This window comes from Castanea sativa, chromosome 2, assembly GCF_040712315.1.
Source record: "Castanea sativa cultivar Marrone di Chiusa Pesio chromosome 2, ASM4071231v1".
In the NCBI taxonomy this organism is placed as follows: Eukaryota; Viridiplantae; Streptophyta; class Magnoliopsida; order Fagales; family Fagaceae; genus Castanea; species Castanea sativa.
In genome coordinates, this window is record NC_134014.1 from 31555005 (window position 1) to 31570038 (window position 15034).

The 15034-nt window shown below is 35.5% G+C and overlaps 2 protein-coding genes and 1 non-coding gene across 3 annotated transcripts; 2 read left to right on the forward strand and 1 right to left on the reverse strand.

Moving 5' to 3' along the window:
• Positions 1-966: 966 nt before the first annotated feature.
• LOC142625214 (egg cell-secreted protein 1.2-like) lies at positions 967-1371 on the reverse strand. The gene has a single exon (XM_075798905.1). It carries the CDS (start codon positions 1369-1371, stop codon positions 967-969), a length of 405 nt encoding a protein of 134 aa, XP_075655020.1.
• Positions 1372-7522: 6151 nt separating this feature from the next.
• Positions 7523-12400, forward strand: LOC142623595 (uncharacterized). The gene is made up of 8 exons (XM_075797034.1): positions 7523-7896; positions 7986-8088; positions 9925-10032; positions 10128-10237; positions 10450-10557; positions 10658-10703; positions 11049-11180; positions 11903-12400. Exons 1-8 carry the CDS (start codon positions 7688-7690, stop codon positions 11984-11986), a joined length of 900 nt encoding a protein of 299 aa, XP_075653149.1. The 5' UTR covers positions 7523-7687; the 3' UTR covers positions 11987-12400.
• Positions 12401-14023: 1623 nt separating this feature from the next.
• On the forward strand, positions 14024-14095 carry TRNAH-GUG (transfer RNA histidin (anticodon GUG)). The gene has a single exon. It is a non-coding gene; the product is annotated as a tRNA-His (tRNA).
• The last annotated feature ends 939 nt before the right edge of the window (positions 14096-15034 follow it).

The following is a 15034-nucleotide window of genomic DNA, read 5'->3' on the forward strand; positions in this document are numbered from 1 at the left end:
AAACCAAGCATTTGACTAAACCTTCTCTTGTTTCCAAGCTTGCTGGAACGTTGAATCCTGATTTTAGTGCAAGGTCCCTTGATGCAGTCACATTTATCAAGAGGCTTGTGAGGACCAGTAAGATGAACATGTTTTTGATAGCCTTAGTTTGCCTGCGCGTGTTGTGGTTTGTATAGTCGTGTTTGATTCTGTGTATATAATTGAAAGAGTGGAGAGAGTTCTTTAGTTTATAGGGGAAGGTACTTTAAATTAATTGAAGGTAATTGATATAATAATTATATTTTTTTTAGGTGTCAAAGAAAAAGAATTTTCTGTAACGTTATTGATCAAATAACTCTTATAGTAATGAAATATACATGATATTTGGGTCTAATGACACATTGGGAGTGAAACTAGCCAATGCAAATTATTGTGGTAGACAATGTGTGAAAATGTTTTACATATATTGATAAAAGCTTTTAGTCAAAATAAAGATTTATTAATTTGTTGAAGAGTTGTTTTGGATTATTGATGCCCAAAAGAAGTGAGTTTTGGCACCCATGAGGGAGGATTCAGTGGACTTGTCAATGTTTACTATGAATAGGTAGGATCCAATTATAGTTTAGCCTTCGGTTGAAAGGCCCATTCAAAATATATATGCAAGAACAAGTATAAAGGAGTACAATGAAAAGCTAATGAAATTGTACGAAACATCAGATTATCAAAAATTTTGTTTTATTATGTGGTTAATTATTACATGGCAAAATAGACCACATCAAAAATCCCAACATGTCTTCAGGGAACGTGATAGAGAGACAAACCCAGTTTGCCCTTGGAAATAATTCCATGTAAAAGAAACCAAAACAAAAGGCAAGAGAGGGACATTGACATCTTAAATATGGTAGTAAGTAAAAAACAGTACTGATAAACTGCATAGAGCTTCTTGCGCTTGGTACGACCTTTTATGCATATATTTAACCTCAATGACTAGGCCCGAGGCGCTGGTGAGCAAGGAGAAGGAGCTGCAGATGGAATGGAGGCTGCTGCATCACAATAGCCTCTTAGAATATTGCCTTCCTCAGCTGTAAAACCGAGTGAAGTGAGCATGGCAGGCCAGCAGCTATGTGTTATAATAGTAATGGCGCGGCAACAGTCAGGACCAATATCAGTCTGGCCATTGAGGAAGAAAATAACAATCTCATTTGAGCATGATTTGAGCTCCAATAGTGCGTTCCAGCAAGGGACTAAGCCTTCACTGGTTTCAAGCCTTGCTGCAAGCCTTGCTGCAAGCCTATGTCCAGGTTTAATGTACACGTCCCTTAATGCAGTCACATTTGTCACTGCCAAGACGCATGCAAGGGAAAATAACATAAACACATTTATGGTAGCCATTGGAAAATGTTGTGTATATGTTTGTCTATGAGAGTAAAAGATAGAGAGATATGTAAAAGTTGAGAAGTGAGAATCTCTATTTATAGAGCAAGTGATGAGGGAGAGGAAAGGACTGCATTAAGTTTAACCATTGTAATGATAATGGGGTTTAATTGTCTTAATCAAAAGGAGTTAATAGGAGATAATGGGTTTCTGTAACTGTCATTGATCAATCAAGATTTTAGCCTTAGGAAGCCAAAATTGCATCGAGTTTTCTAGGAATTTATGTCAAGTGGTGGTGCATTTGTGAGAAGCCTCGGCAACTTTTTGCACCATATATTTAACCTTTAAACTTGTAAGCTGTAATGTAACGCACATCTTTCCCATTTCCTTTCTTAAATCAGCTAGCTGATTGGACATCCTTTTGTTTTCAATGGAAATTTTTTGTAAATTTTTGTTGTGTCCTAGCTCTGCTTTTATATATATAATCTAATGTTTGTGATCTTTATTGAATAAAAATTGATTATTTGGTTCGAAGAGTCACCACTAAGATAAACAGTGTCTCATTCTCTACTGAATGAAAATTTGATTAATGTTTTGGAAAACAAAAATATTAGTGATAGAAGTGACAACAATGACATTAATGATAATTATATATGCCGAATTGGCTGTAAAATAGTGTAATGGACAAAGTAATAATTATTATGATGGTAAATGAGGTTTTTGATGTACAGTGGTGTTATGAGCATGGTGATGTTAATGATGAAGGTGGTGGTTGTGCTAGGAATGGCAGTGCTGACGACGCTATGGCACCAGTGGTATAAGAATGGTGCAGAAATAATTGCAAAGGTGATAGCAATGTGAATTCTATCAAGATTCGATCCGATTTTTTTTTTTTTTTTTTATAAAAAAAACTGCAAATTTTATTAAGAAGAAGATAAAAACAATACATCTTGAGCCAAATCGATTCAATCATACTAAGATTTTCCTCTATCCAAGTTACATAACTAACAACATTCCTAGCATATTAAGCCAAGATATGTGTTAGACGGTTGCCGACGAACATGAAAAACCTACACTTGTCTAAAATCTTGCAATTTATGTTTAATTCCTTCAATATTGTTGCTAATAGCTGTTAGTGGTTCACTCAGCCCCTTCAAAGCCTCAGCAATAATGGTCAAATCCACTCAAAAATTACTTCTTGTACTCCCACATCCCAAGCAAACATCACACCCACCTCCAAGGCCTTAGCTTCAGATTCCAAAGATCCTAAAGGTATAGGTAGGAGTCGACTCGAAGTCGCTGTTGAAACAAAGAGAATTCTTTTCAAGTTGAAATTTTAGTTTTAATACATTGATTTAAATGTGTAAATTAATAGTGTCATTTCTCACTTAAAATCTCATGTAACCAAATTAAAAAATATGCTAACCTTAAATGACCTGACTCTATATTCACCTCTAGATTTGTAAAATATAGAATCTTTATCTTAAAATAGACACTCTCCTTCTCAAAGAAAATAAAGAGAATCATTTTCCGTAAGCAATGGTGTTGATATAAGCTGGTAATGGTGGTGGCAATGTAAATTAAACATCAGTCTTATGGCAATATAAAGTGATAGGGGTATTTTTGACCAAAAAAAATTAACACGCCAAGAAAGCAGACGATGCCTACGGGTCCGTCAGCTACACAAAAATGAACGAAGGTCCCAGAATGACGACAATGAATGCAATGATGCCACCATGAAGCCCAACAGATGCACCTCTCCCATGAACCGACGGGAGGACCTCAGGCGAAGGAAGACCATGGGCCGATGGGGTGAAAAGCCAACGGATCCTATGTGGCCTAGCATGATCCTCACAAATACCTATACATGGAAACATCTTGTGTATCATGTACAAAAACCCCCTATTGATGCTCATTTTGGCAAGGAGGCCCAATAGCAGGAAGAAGCCCTACAATATGAGAGGAAAAGAGTTAGTAAATTGAGTTAGAAAACTATCAAACCCGAATGATAGGAACGATGGATCAAGGGCCTAGAAAATAGCAAATGGGCCTCAAAGAAAGCAAGCGGGCCTAAGGGAGCCTAGAAAGAGAAGTAATAAACTAATGGGCACTACGAGAAATAGAAAGCAAGCAAGAATTGGCCAAAGAGGCCCGAAGTAATGAATTAAGTGAGTAAAGGGTTGATGAAAAGCCCATAAACCTCAAAGGAAAAGGATGTGGAAATTTGGACTGAGGAAGCCCAAAAGACTTAGCAAAGGCCCATGGAAGTGAAGAATTGGAATGGGCCAAGGATGCCTAAGAGAGGAGATGGGCCAAGGACGCCCAAAATGATGAAATGGGCCAAGGAAGCTCAGAAACAATGGGATGAGCCAAGGAAACCCAAAACCAGGGCCGGCCTTAGACATTTTGGGGCCTAAGGCGAGAATAAAAAATGAGGCCTAAGGCAAAAACAAAAAATGGGGCCTTTTTTATACTTATATATTAATTAAATTAATGTTTATTTAATATTTTTATATTATAATATATTTCATTTAAAATCTATTTTTCTTGCTTTTTGAGATGCAAATTGACTAATTAAATTTTTGTATTCAAGCTCTTCTAACATCTCTTTTTCAATTGATAATATAGCTAATCCACTTAATCTTTCTTGGAACATTGTCGATCTTACTCATTTGTGATATTTTCATCTAAATTTTGTGTTATATTTTGTTTATTACTAATAACAAATTTATCCATTCATCCTTTTTGGGACTCAATTAATTTTTCTTCTTTTTTTCTTTTTTAAGTTTTTCATATCCAGATGCATATTTTCTAGTAGACATTTCTAATCAAATAATAAATTTATAAAGATTAAAATAAAAAATAACTTTCAAGTGTAGAGCAAATGAGAAATAGAACCTGATTTATATAAAAAGTATTGTTATAGTTTCACCGAACAATAACAAGTTTTTAGCAATCTCAACCTACATAGATAAATACTTATTCAATATATTACCACTAACTAAAATATATATATATATATATATATATATATATATATAAACACAAGATTAAAATTTTAAAAAAAAAATTAAGCACAAGCATAACAAAAATTTAAGTACAACTATAACACAAGGCTTATTAATAAGACCCACCCACAAAAAAACACAAAACAAATCCTATCTAATCTATAACCCCAAAAAAAAAAACGCAAGCAACAGGCTTTATAAAAAAAAATGAAAGCCCAAAACTGATAAACAAAACCAGGCACAATCTTATAACAAGTCAAATGCCCAAATATTTATAGTTTTATACCTGCTGTCTACTAAACGGCTGAACCTGATACAGTGAGAGAGGTAGAGAAACCGATTCAGAGAAAGAATGAGAGAGGCGGTCCAAACCAGGCAGAGGAAGCTTGCTGCCTTGCTGGTTGCTTAAGCTATTGAGCAGATGTGAACAAGGGAGAGAAAGAGAATGAGAGACAGAGAGAGGCGGAGAGCAGAGACTAGAGAGAAAGGTAAAATTTTTAGGGATTTGAGTTATTTTATTTGTTGTGATTTGTGATTGTTTTGTGGTTAATATCTTAGACCGGATTTGTAATTTATCTGGTTGATTTTTTATTTGTCTAGATGATAATAATGTTTGATTTACCAAAATTTTTGTTTTTTGGTTAAAAGGATGTGCTAGATTTTTGTAATTCATTTGAAACTAAATTGTTTCCCCCTACTTCCTCTTATTTTCTAAAATTTTGGGGCCTCCTTTCCACTTGAGGGCCTTATTTAATTGCCTATCTCGCCTAAACGAAGGGTCGGCCCTGCCCGAAACATCATAAATAGTAGCCCAATGATAATACTGAGCCACTGGAATTAAGCAAAATGAATGTATACAGCAAACCCAAAAGAAAGCCCAACAAGCACGAGCTATACAATAGCACAGCATGAATGGTAAGATGGCATGGCAGAAGTACTAGCAGACCCACGGAAGGAACAAAGAACGAGTTAAAAGAAGAAAAGCCCATAATCAAGCAAGGCCCAATCTAGGAAGGAAGGAAGCTATAAAGAATAAAGGCTCAGAAATCCATTCACGCCACAAGAAGCCAAGAATAAGCAGCAGAATGCACAAACGAGTCTTCAGGTCATAGCAAACGCATGAGCAGCAGACAAGCAATGGACACACATGGAGGTGGAGCACGCATAAGGTTCTTGCACCACCAACTTGTACCCAACCAATACAAGAGTGGTGGGTCATGGGCTAGAAGTAAAAGAGGGTATGGTCTGGCGATGGGGAGAAAGGGGAAGCCTATTCTGGGGTTCCCGCTCAAACTCTTTTGGGGAAAATGTCCTGCTAGGATGACATACCACCCAAAAGAGGGAAAGATGAGTTAGAATCACTAGGTGCATGCCATGAGGGATAGTGAGAGAGAATGCACACCTTTATCTTGATGGGAATGCCACGGTGAACAAGCAAACAAAATAAGACTCTTTGTCTGGTAATGAGATGTGGCACGGCCAGCATAGGTAAGTGGTGGTAGTTGGGCAGCTGACAAACCAGTGGGTAGTCTGGAAGGACACCCACACCCAGAAAAAAGTGGTTAAGGGGTGAAATGGTAAAAACCCAGTCACGACATGCAATATAAAAGGAGCCTCCACCATGCACAGTCAAAACACAACACAACTAGAATCACGAAAAGAACAAGAACACGAAAGTAAAAGAAAGAAGGGTGTGATAGACAGAGAAGCAAAAGAGAGTTAGAAATAAAAATAGAGAAAGTAGGCATGCACCAATAGGCTAATCCCTTCTCTCCCTCTAAAGCCTACCTTCTATTGATGATTAAAAATTTTTTTTCTAAGCATAAGTCATTCAGGGTCATTCTCTCAAAGTGGGTAATTTCCGTGGCAGGACCTTCTTGTGAGGTTACCCATATTGAAGAAGTGGTTCCCTCCTTGGTCTCAACTCCATAAGACAACCAAGTACAGCAGACTAACCATTTCTTCTTTGTTTTCTTACTAATTTAATATCGATGTTATCTCATCTTCATTACTGTCATTTTACTTATATTATGTCTTTATTGTCATAATGTTCTTTTCTTTATTTTAGTTGGGAATTATTTACTTGTCCTAGCTAACAGTAAGCGTGTTTCCTTTATTGTTGTTATATTATACTTGTCCGCCATAACTTTCTTGTAACAATCTCGTCTGCCATGGGCATGTGACCAAAGTATTAACAAAGGGGCTCTAGTTTGCGCACAAGTTGGATTGAGGTGAGTTGCAATCAGACCGATACTAACTCTCTTACCCAGAACCTTTGGGCCGAAGTATGGCAGGAGAAAGCCCAACCCACAATCTCAAAAAGGCCCACCACACCCCCTACTCTCCCATATCTCCCTCATATGAAAAAAACACCCTAAAATCTCGAAATCCTAAATATCAGATCTTCCCTATAAGAAAAATCCCTACTCTAAAGGGACTTCAATTCGCTACTCACCCCTACATAAGTACCAAACCTCCTCTTTTCTCAAGTACGCAGAAAATCTCTAGCTCTTTCACTATAGAGTTCTTAGAGATTTCTCATTCACTAACTTGATTTTCGGAGGGCTTTTGGTCGATACCACGTCAATGCCTTCTGTTTGATCCTTATGTCCTTGTTCTGTAGGTGTCTATTAGCACGATTTTGGGTCCACAATTCATTGACGATTTTCGTGCATCATCATAAAGGATAATGGTGATGGTGTGAAAATGTTAATGTTTGTAAAATTTGTACGATAACATGCTCTCTATCAAAATTGAATTTGAGATTTGGTCCATTGATGCTTAAAATCTCAACAATTTTTAGAAAACTCCCATGTAGCCTAAAACAAAAGGAAAAAAAAATGTTGTATATACCGAAATTATTACTTTAAATAAAATCCCTCCCCAAAATCCCTTGGCCAAACATAGCAAACTTTTGTGTAAAAAAATTGGAAAACTTAGAAGTTTGGGATTTTTTTTTAAGGTTAAAAATACTTAAATAATGTGTCCCGGCACGATGATGAAATTGTGGGAATTTTTTGTATTTTCCCGTAAAAGCTTGGAGTGTTAGGGGTATATGGTAACATTTTCTACTAGATTGTTACGAAAGATTGTTGTGATATGTAATGAAGAAGTGTCGACTTAACAACTATAAAGAATTGCTACAATAATGGCTTTGAAATATAAATAAATAATCAACTTTATGGAATTTACAAAAAGCAAAAAAACAACGGGGAACTCAAGCCTTAGGCCTAAGGAGCAAGACACAGACACAGACACAGTAGTAGTAGTAGTAAAGCTTAGCCAGCAGGTCCCTTCCCGCCTTAAAAAGAAAGAGAGAGAGAGAGATGAGCGAATCTGAAGTTCCAAGGAAGGAAGCAAACGTGCTGAAAGGTCACGAGGGAGCAGTATTAGCGGCGAGATTCAACAGCGACGGAAACTATTGTCTGAGTTGCGGCAAAGACCGTACCATACGCCTCTGGAATCCCCACCGTGGCATCCACATCAAGACCTACAAATCCCACGCCCGTGAAGTCCGCGACGTCCACGTCACCCCGTACTCTCTCTCTCTCTCCCTCTCTCTCTCAACCACTTCTTGTTAATTCAATCCCTAATTGTTCTTTTTTTTTTTTTTTTTTTTTTAAGGGATAATTCGAAGCTGTGTTCATGTGGTGGAGACCGACAAATCTTTTACTGGGATGTATCAACGGGTCGTGTTATTCGTAAATTTCGTGGCCATGATGGCGAGGTTTGTTTTCTTTTTTTATTTATTTATTTTTAACTGTTTTTCAAGTTTATCAGAAAGAAAACCTGTAATTTTGAGGTTGTATCTTTTACATTAAGTTTGACGACTTTGATGTAAAATTAGCGTAGCTAAAACATAACATGAGAATGTTAAGATGGATGAGTTGAAATAGAAGGAAGAATAGGATATGGGATGAAGAAATTTTTATTGAAGATAGAGCGGCTTCGTTGATGTACAGTAAAAATGAGGGAGTTTGGTTAAGATATTGGTCGTGTGCAAAGGAGAGCGATTAGTGACTAAGAGTGATTTGATATTAGTCAGGACTATTAGATCTAAAATAACGCTAATAAAAGTAGTAAGAAATGATATGTTAATTTAGGAGGTGACAAAGAGTATGATTTTGGATATTATAGAATGGTAAAGAAGAATATATGTGAATAATTAGACTCAAAACTATGGTGCTTTGGAGAATGATCCCTCACTGTCTTATGTGGGTCATTTGGAGGGAAATGAATACACTTACCTTTGAAGGGAATGAAAGATCAATTTATGAGTTGAAACTTCTCTATTTCAGACTTTGCTTGATTGTGCAAATGCTTCGGGTGTTTTTACTTTCATTTCTTTACCTGATATGCTTGATTTTTTTACTTTTTTTGTTGCTTAGTTTTTTTCTTTATTGCCTCTAGCACACTGCCTGTGTGCTTTTTTCCTCTTTATTTTTCTTACATCTTTTTTCGATGAAGTTTATTACTTATCAAATATGTGTGTGTGTGTGTGTGTGTGTGTGCATGATTCAAATCAGTCTGTTGAGAATCCATAGTTGATTCAATAGTTTTGGGACTAAGGCTTTGTTGTTGTAGAAATTTTAATCATGGGTGTGGTTTATGGAGAGTTATGTGTATGGGTTGGGAGGATTTTAGCAAAAACACTCAGTTCGTTGTTGGGATGGGGAATAGAGTGAGATTTTGGCAAGATGGATGGTGTTGGGATCAACCTGTCCAACTGGCTTTCCTAGGATTGTATGGTACTGCCACTGATAGGGAGGCTTCCGTTGAGTCTTCATTGACAAGACTGGGGTCAAGGGAAAGGAGAAGTTGGGATGTTCGTTTCATTCAGGATCTTAATGATTGGGAGTTGGCTGTAGGGGAGGACTTTCTTTGTATATTGGTATCCAATATTCCTTCAACAGATATTGGGGACCGGATGTGATGGAAGTTGAAGCCTAATGTAGAGTTTGACATCCGTTCATTTTACAATAAGATTCTTACGGGTGATAAGTTGAGACTTAGGGGTTTTTATTTTGTTGACTAATGCATTATGTGTCGTCATTGTGGGAAGACTGTGGATCGCTTACTGCTTCATTGTGAGAAGGTTCATCGGTTATGGAGTTTTGTTTTTAAATCTTTTGGGATTTCATGGGTCCTACCAAGAACAGTTCCTGATCTACTTTTTGGTTGGTGGAATTGATTGGGGAAGCACTCGTCTAACATTTGGAATTTAGTTCCGTTGTGCTTATTATGGTGTCTGTGGAAGGAGCATAATAGGCGGACTTTTGAGGACTTGGATAGTTCCAGAGACCAGTTGCTTACTTCATTTAGTTGATCTCTATTCTCTCCCTTCGTTCCTTTGCTCTCTCCTCCTTTGTAATTAATTTTCTTTTTTGTTTTCTTTTCTTCTTTGTTTCTTTCTTTTCTTTGTTATTTTTGGTTTGCTTTGTGCTTCTTGCATAAAGTAGCTTTTTGAATAAACATCTTTCTTACTTGTCAAAAAAAAAAAAATTTAGTCATTGCTTTGTTTTCTAACTTTCACTATTTTTATTATTTTATTTTTGGGGTTCAGGTGAATGCTGTAAAGTTCAATGAGTATTCGTCTGTCGTAGTTTCAGCAGGCTATGATCAATCATTGCGTGCTTGGGACTGCAGATCTCACAGCACTGAGCCAATTCAGGTTTACATTTATTTTTCTTTCAGTAATTTTTTCATGGCTGCTCTTTATTCGTTTTTAAGTTGGCTTAATGTTCAATAGCGCTGCTGGATTTGCAGATTATTGATTCATTTTCAGACAGTGTTATGTCTGTCTGTTTAACAAAAAGTGAAATTATTGGTGGAAGTGTTGATGGAACTGTTCGAACATTTGACATACGTATTGGTAGGTACGTAGCACTCTAGTGGAAATTTCATAAAACTCACATTTTGACGTTCTTGCAGAATTGTTTAATATCAGGACATTGTTTGTTTGTCTTACTTTTTGTGAATAAGATGTAGCTTTTCCTTACAATTTTTTGGTATTTCCTTTTTGTAGTACATCAAACTCAGTCTATTTATATTTGAAGCTTCTTATACTTTTTTTTGCCTCTTCATATAGAGAAATATCTGATGACTTGGGGCAACCAGTCAACTGTATCTCAATGTCAAATGATGGTAACTGCATATTAGCCAGTTGCTTAGATTCTACTTTACGCCTTCTAGACAGGTAAACTCCTATGCTGTTTCTGATATTTGCAATGATATATATTTACAATAGATATCTTATCTGCTTTGCCTGCCCTTTTACTGGTTCATTCTCATGACAGAACTTCTGGTGAACTATTGCAAGAATATAAAGGCCATACTTGTAAGGTTAGCATTCAAATTCTTAGTTCTCATTTCTTACACTTGATCAAGGTGCCTTCCTAAATTTATTTAATCAAGAAATGCAGTCCTCTTTGGAAATGATGGTTATTTACCAAAGATGTTTACATAAAAGTTTTGTACATTTATTTTTATGTGCATTGATAAGCTACTGTCCATTTATTCTCACGCTTATAATGGTTTAAAGATCTTCCTATGTTTCAAAGGTGCATCCATAATGAGCTTTTGAGGTACCCTAAATTGAATCCATAATGAGCTTTGTAAGTTAATAACTTATTGATTTTTTTTTAGCTAATGACATATTTTCATTTCTATTGTGTGCTCTCATATCAGTCCTACAAACTGGATTGCTGCCTTACCAACACTGATGCACATGTAACTGGTGGATCTGAGGATGGCTTCATTTACTTCTGGGATCTGGTAGATGCATCTGTAGTGTCAAGTTTCCGTGCTCATTCCTCAGTGGTAAATTCATCTGTACTCCCCCATTCCATATCTCTTTCCCCATTTCCTGTGAAATGCCTTTCGCTTTATATGATGGTGCTCAATGGTCATGGTATATCCTGTACTCGTACCACTAACATCCTCAAAAGGGTTTTTCCTTCTGCAGATATTGAACTGTTCTATTGAAGGTAGTTGGATAAGCTTATTGAAATGTTTAGTGACCAAAACGTGTTCTTTGCTCACATCAATGTGGCTGTGATGCTTAATGTGTTGAAGTAGAGTCACAAGCTCTTGGAGTCCTAGATAATGCATATCAATCTATTTATCAAAAAAAGATTACACATATCAATCTAAAATATCTTAATAGCCCAATGGTATACATATAATTTAAAAATTAAAATTTTGAATGGTAGAGACACAAATTTTGTGACAATGTGCAGATCTTTTGTGAATATCCTCAGGTATTTTTCCCTTTCCCAATCATCCTCCTTACTTATCCAAAAAATAAATAAATAAACCTCAGTTAGTTGACTATAAATTGACAAGACATCTAAAATTTGTAGTAATCACTAGTTTCCAGAGTCATGAATTTTCACATTTAGCTATTTTCTTGTCTTCTAGTCATGTTAGTAACTGGCTTAAATTCCACTAAAAATTTATTACTAATATCAATCTTTTTCTTCTGCTAAACAACTAAAAGATTACTGGATTAGGCCTATAAGCGTATGGGTTTCATTTTGCAGGTGACAAGTGTGAGTTACCACCCAAAGGACAGCTGCATGATAACTGCTTCCGTCGATGGCACCATTCGTGTTTGGAAGACATGAGAACAAAATCAATAAACCTTTTTCAGCTTATGCCAGCAATTTGGATTTGACAACTTCTTCCTGCACAATTTTTTCCTGAAACCTTTTCCATATTAGAGAGATTTCTTGAAATTCCATTCCAAGCTCCCAACATGCTGCAATGCTCTGGCTACAAGTTATTGATTAATGAGAATTTTAATTCTCCTGCCTTAATTGTTAAGAACACTGCCATAATTCTTTTGTGGTTTACAACTACTAGTTTGTTTTATATTATTTACTGTATTAAATTTAAGTATATCCATTGATGTATTAAGGGGTGACAGTTTTTTGTCTGTCCAATTCCAAAAGAACCAATTCTGAACAACTCTTGCTGAAATTGAGTTTGGACAAATTCAAATCTGGGTTTGAAATTTCAAACAATCCAGTCATTATACCCGTATGGGCCGTATGTATGTTGAGATGGTTTTGATTACAAATTTAGTAATGTAAAGATTGTTTAAATTTTGTTATATTGGCTAAGACATAAATTGGGAGTTCTGATTATTCAAATGCGTTTGATATGTTATGTATATATGTGTCATACTTAAATGACTTGTTGGATGATAGAAAATTCGTAATTTAAAAAAAAAATGTATAGTAAAGTAGCCTAAGTTAAGGGTCAAATTTTGTTAAACCAAGTTACAAGTTGTCCAAAATAAATCAATGTCAATTTTGGTTTTGGTTATTTGATGTTGTTGCCATCCTTCTCTTTCAGTATACAAATTACAAAAAATCATGTCAAGTATCAACAGCCATGAAAAAGTGTTAAAAAAAAACAAAAAATATAGCATTGTCTTAACTTATTTTTTAGGTTGAGGAGAATCAATTTGTTGATATTGGGTGAGTTTGATTCAATTTTTTGATATTGTGCTTTTTGAAAAAGTTGTGGTTTCAAGAGAGAGAGAAAGGGAGGGAGAGGAGGGAGGCATGTTCGGCGAGGTGTTAGGCTTGGCAAGTCCAAGAAAGAGTAGTGATTTCAAAAAGTACAATATGAAACTAGGTTCTTTTTTGTTTTTAAATGGAGCATTTGGTAAACAAACTTATTTGGGGGGTGAGGACATTCAAGAGAGTTCTCAAGAGAGAGAGAGAGAGAGGCATGTTCGATGAGGTGTTAGGCTTGGCAAGTCCAGCAAAGAGTTTGGTCAATAGCAACATTGATTTTCTAATGTTAATTTGTGTTCAGTTATTGGGTTTTTTGTGCTTTTTGTCTTTAGAATAGAGGGATAAAGTTGGGTTCTTAAAAAAAAAAATTGTGGGCAATTTAGGAAAATGGTGCATCTAGTTCAAAGGCAGCCACATGAAAATGCAAAAAAACACACGGTGTGGGGAGAAAACGTGCTTTTAAATGTTTTTTACCAAACACACTTTTTCACTTTTTGGGTTGATAAACACACGTTTTAGGCCCAAAACGTCAAATCAAATGAGTACATTATTCCATTTTGTAGTCAATAAAGTGTTTATTTGGCTAAATCTTATAAACTCAACTTTTTTATCTTTTAATTTATATACAACTTTTTAAAACCTCACTTTTTTTTATATTTTTTTCACTTTTTTAGATTACAAATATAGTTTTTACATGCTACAAAATGCTAAATAAGTTGTTTCTAAACGTATACTAAAAAGGGGATATGCGGCAATAATCAATACATAAGTTTTGCTTTCTTTTTGGGCTAGGAAGTACTCTTGCTAGTTGTGTTGTGTGTTTGCACATTGCCTCTTTTTATTCAAGGCAACATTACCCCCAAAAATAAACCTGTCTAATATCAAAATTGCATTCCGCCAAGTTATAGTTTATATTTCTTTTTTCTAAATTTTGTAAGTAGGGTCTTCTCCAAAAAAAAATTGTAAGTAGCTTCTCCAAAAAAAAAATTAATTGTAAGTAGGATCTTTTAATTTTGATCCAGTGGACCTGCATTGCTGCTTCTCATTTATTGTGGGTGGTACTGGTGATCTTAGGTGGAGTACGTACGTACATATGTATGTATATATAATATCTAAAGGAAGCATATTCCACAAGAAGTGGCTGTAGTTTAGTGGTGAGAATTCCACGTTGTGGCCGTGGAGACCTGGGCTCGAATCCCAGCAGCCACACAAAATTTGTCATAATACTTTTTAAAATCCTTGCATCTTACAATAAAGACCTTCACTAGTGCCACAAGGTCACAATCCTTTTTTGATCCTTACAATAATTGTATGACCCTTCACTTCAGGGTCAAATTTCTTTTACCCTTTTACTTTTCACAATATATATATTTTTAAAATCCTTGCATCTTACAATAAAGACCTTCACTAGTGCCACAAGGTCACAATTCTTTTTTTATCCTTACAATAAGTGTATGACCCTTCACTTCAGGGTCAAATTTCTTTTACACTTTTACTTTTCACAATATATATATATGGTCCTGTATTCACAGTGATCAAACATGCCATCCCTATTTGCCAAAATGTTCGTTGGTCCGACAATTTTTTTTGTTTTTAATAATAAAATTTCACAACAAGACCTTTCACTAGTTCGAAGTTCGAACCCGACAGGAATTTATATGTATGTTAATGTTAGCCATATACAATGAGACCATGTGTTGACACACATGGTCACAGTGATGAAAAATGCCGTGCTTGGGAAATATTAGTCAGTAAAAGTCTTTTCCAGTTAAAACATAGTAACATGCGGCCTTTACATCGTATTCTTCTTTTTAGCTAGGTCACTCTTGCGAAGCAAAGTACAAAAGATACCAAACCAGTGCATGACACCATGTGATCATTTTGTGATAAAATTAATGTATCTCATTTTTTTTTTGAAATTCCTCTTATTATATATACTAGTTTGTAACCACATGTACATGCATAGATACACTTAAAATTATACTAGCCTCTGACCATGCACTCACGTGCGTACTCAGAGGCTTCTCTATTTTTTTTTGTAAAATTTAATAATTTAAATCCATTATAATTTTAGATTATTACATTTTTCAATCACGAAAAACCTTGGGATGTGATGAGTAAATTATTTTATTCAAAACGCAAAACACT

Excerpts from the sequence above, each read along its gene's own strand:
- LOC142625214 (XM_075798905.1), bottom strand. The coding sequence starts at position 1,371 with ATGGCTACCATAAATGTGTTTATGTTATTTTCCCTTGCATGCGTCTTG.
- LOC142623595 (XM_075797034.1), top strand. The coding sequence starts at position 7,688 with ATGAGCGAATCTGAAGTTCCAAGGAAGGAAGCAAACGTGCTGAAAGGT. Across the intron at positions 7,897-7,985 it reads CGCGACGTCCACGTCACCCC|GGATAATTCGAAGCTGTGTT; the intron begins GTACTCTCTCTC and ends TTTTTTTTTAAG. Across the intron at positions 10,033-10,127 it reads ACAGCACTGAGCCAATTCAG|ATTATTGATTCATTTTCAGA; the intron begins GTTTACATTTAT and ends CTGGATTTGCAG.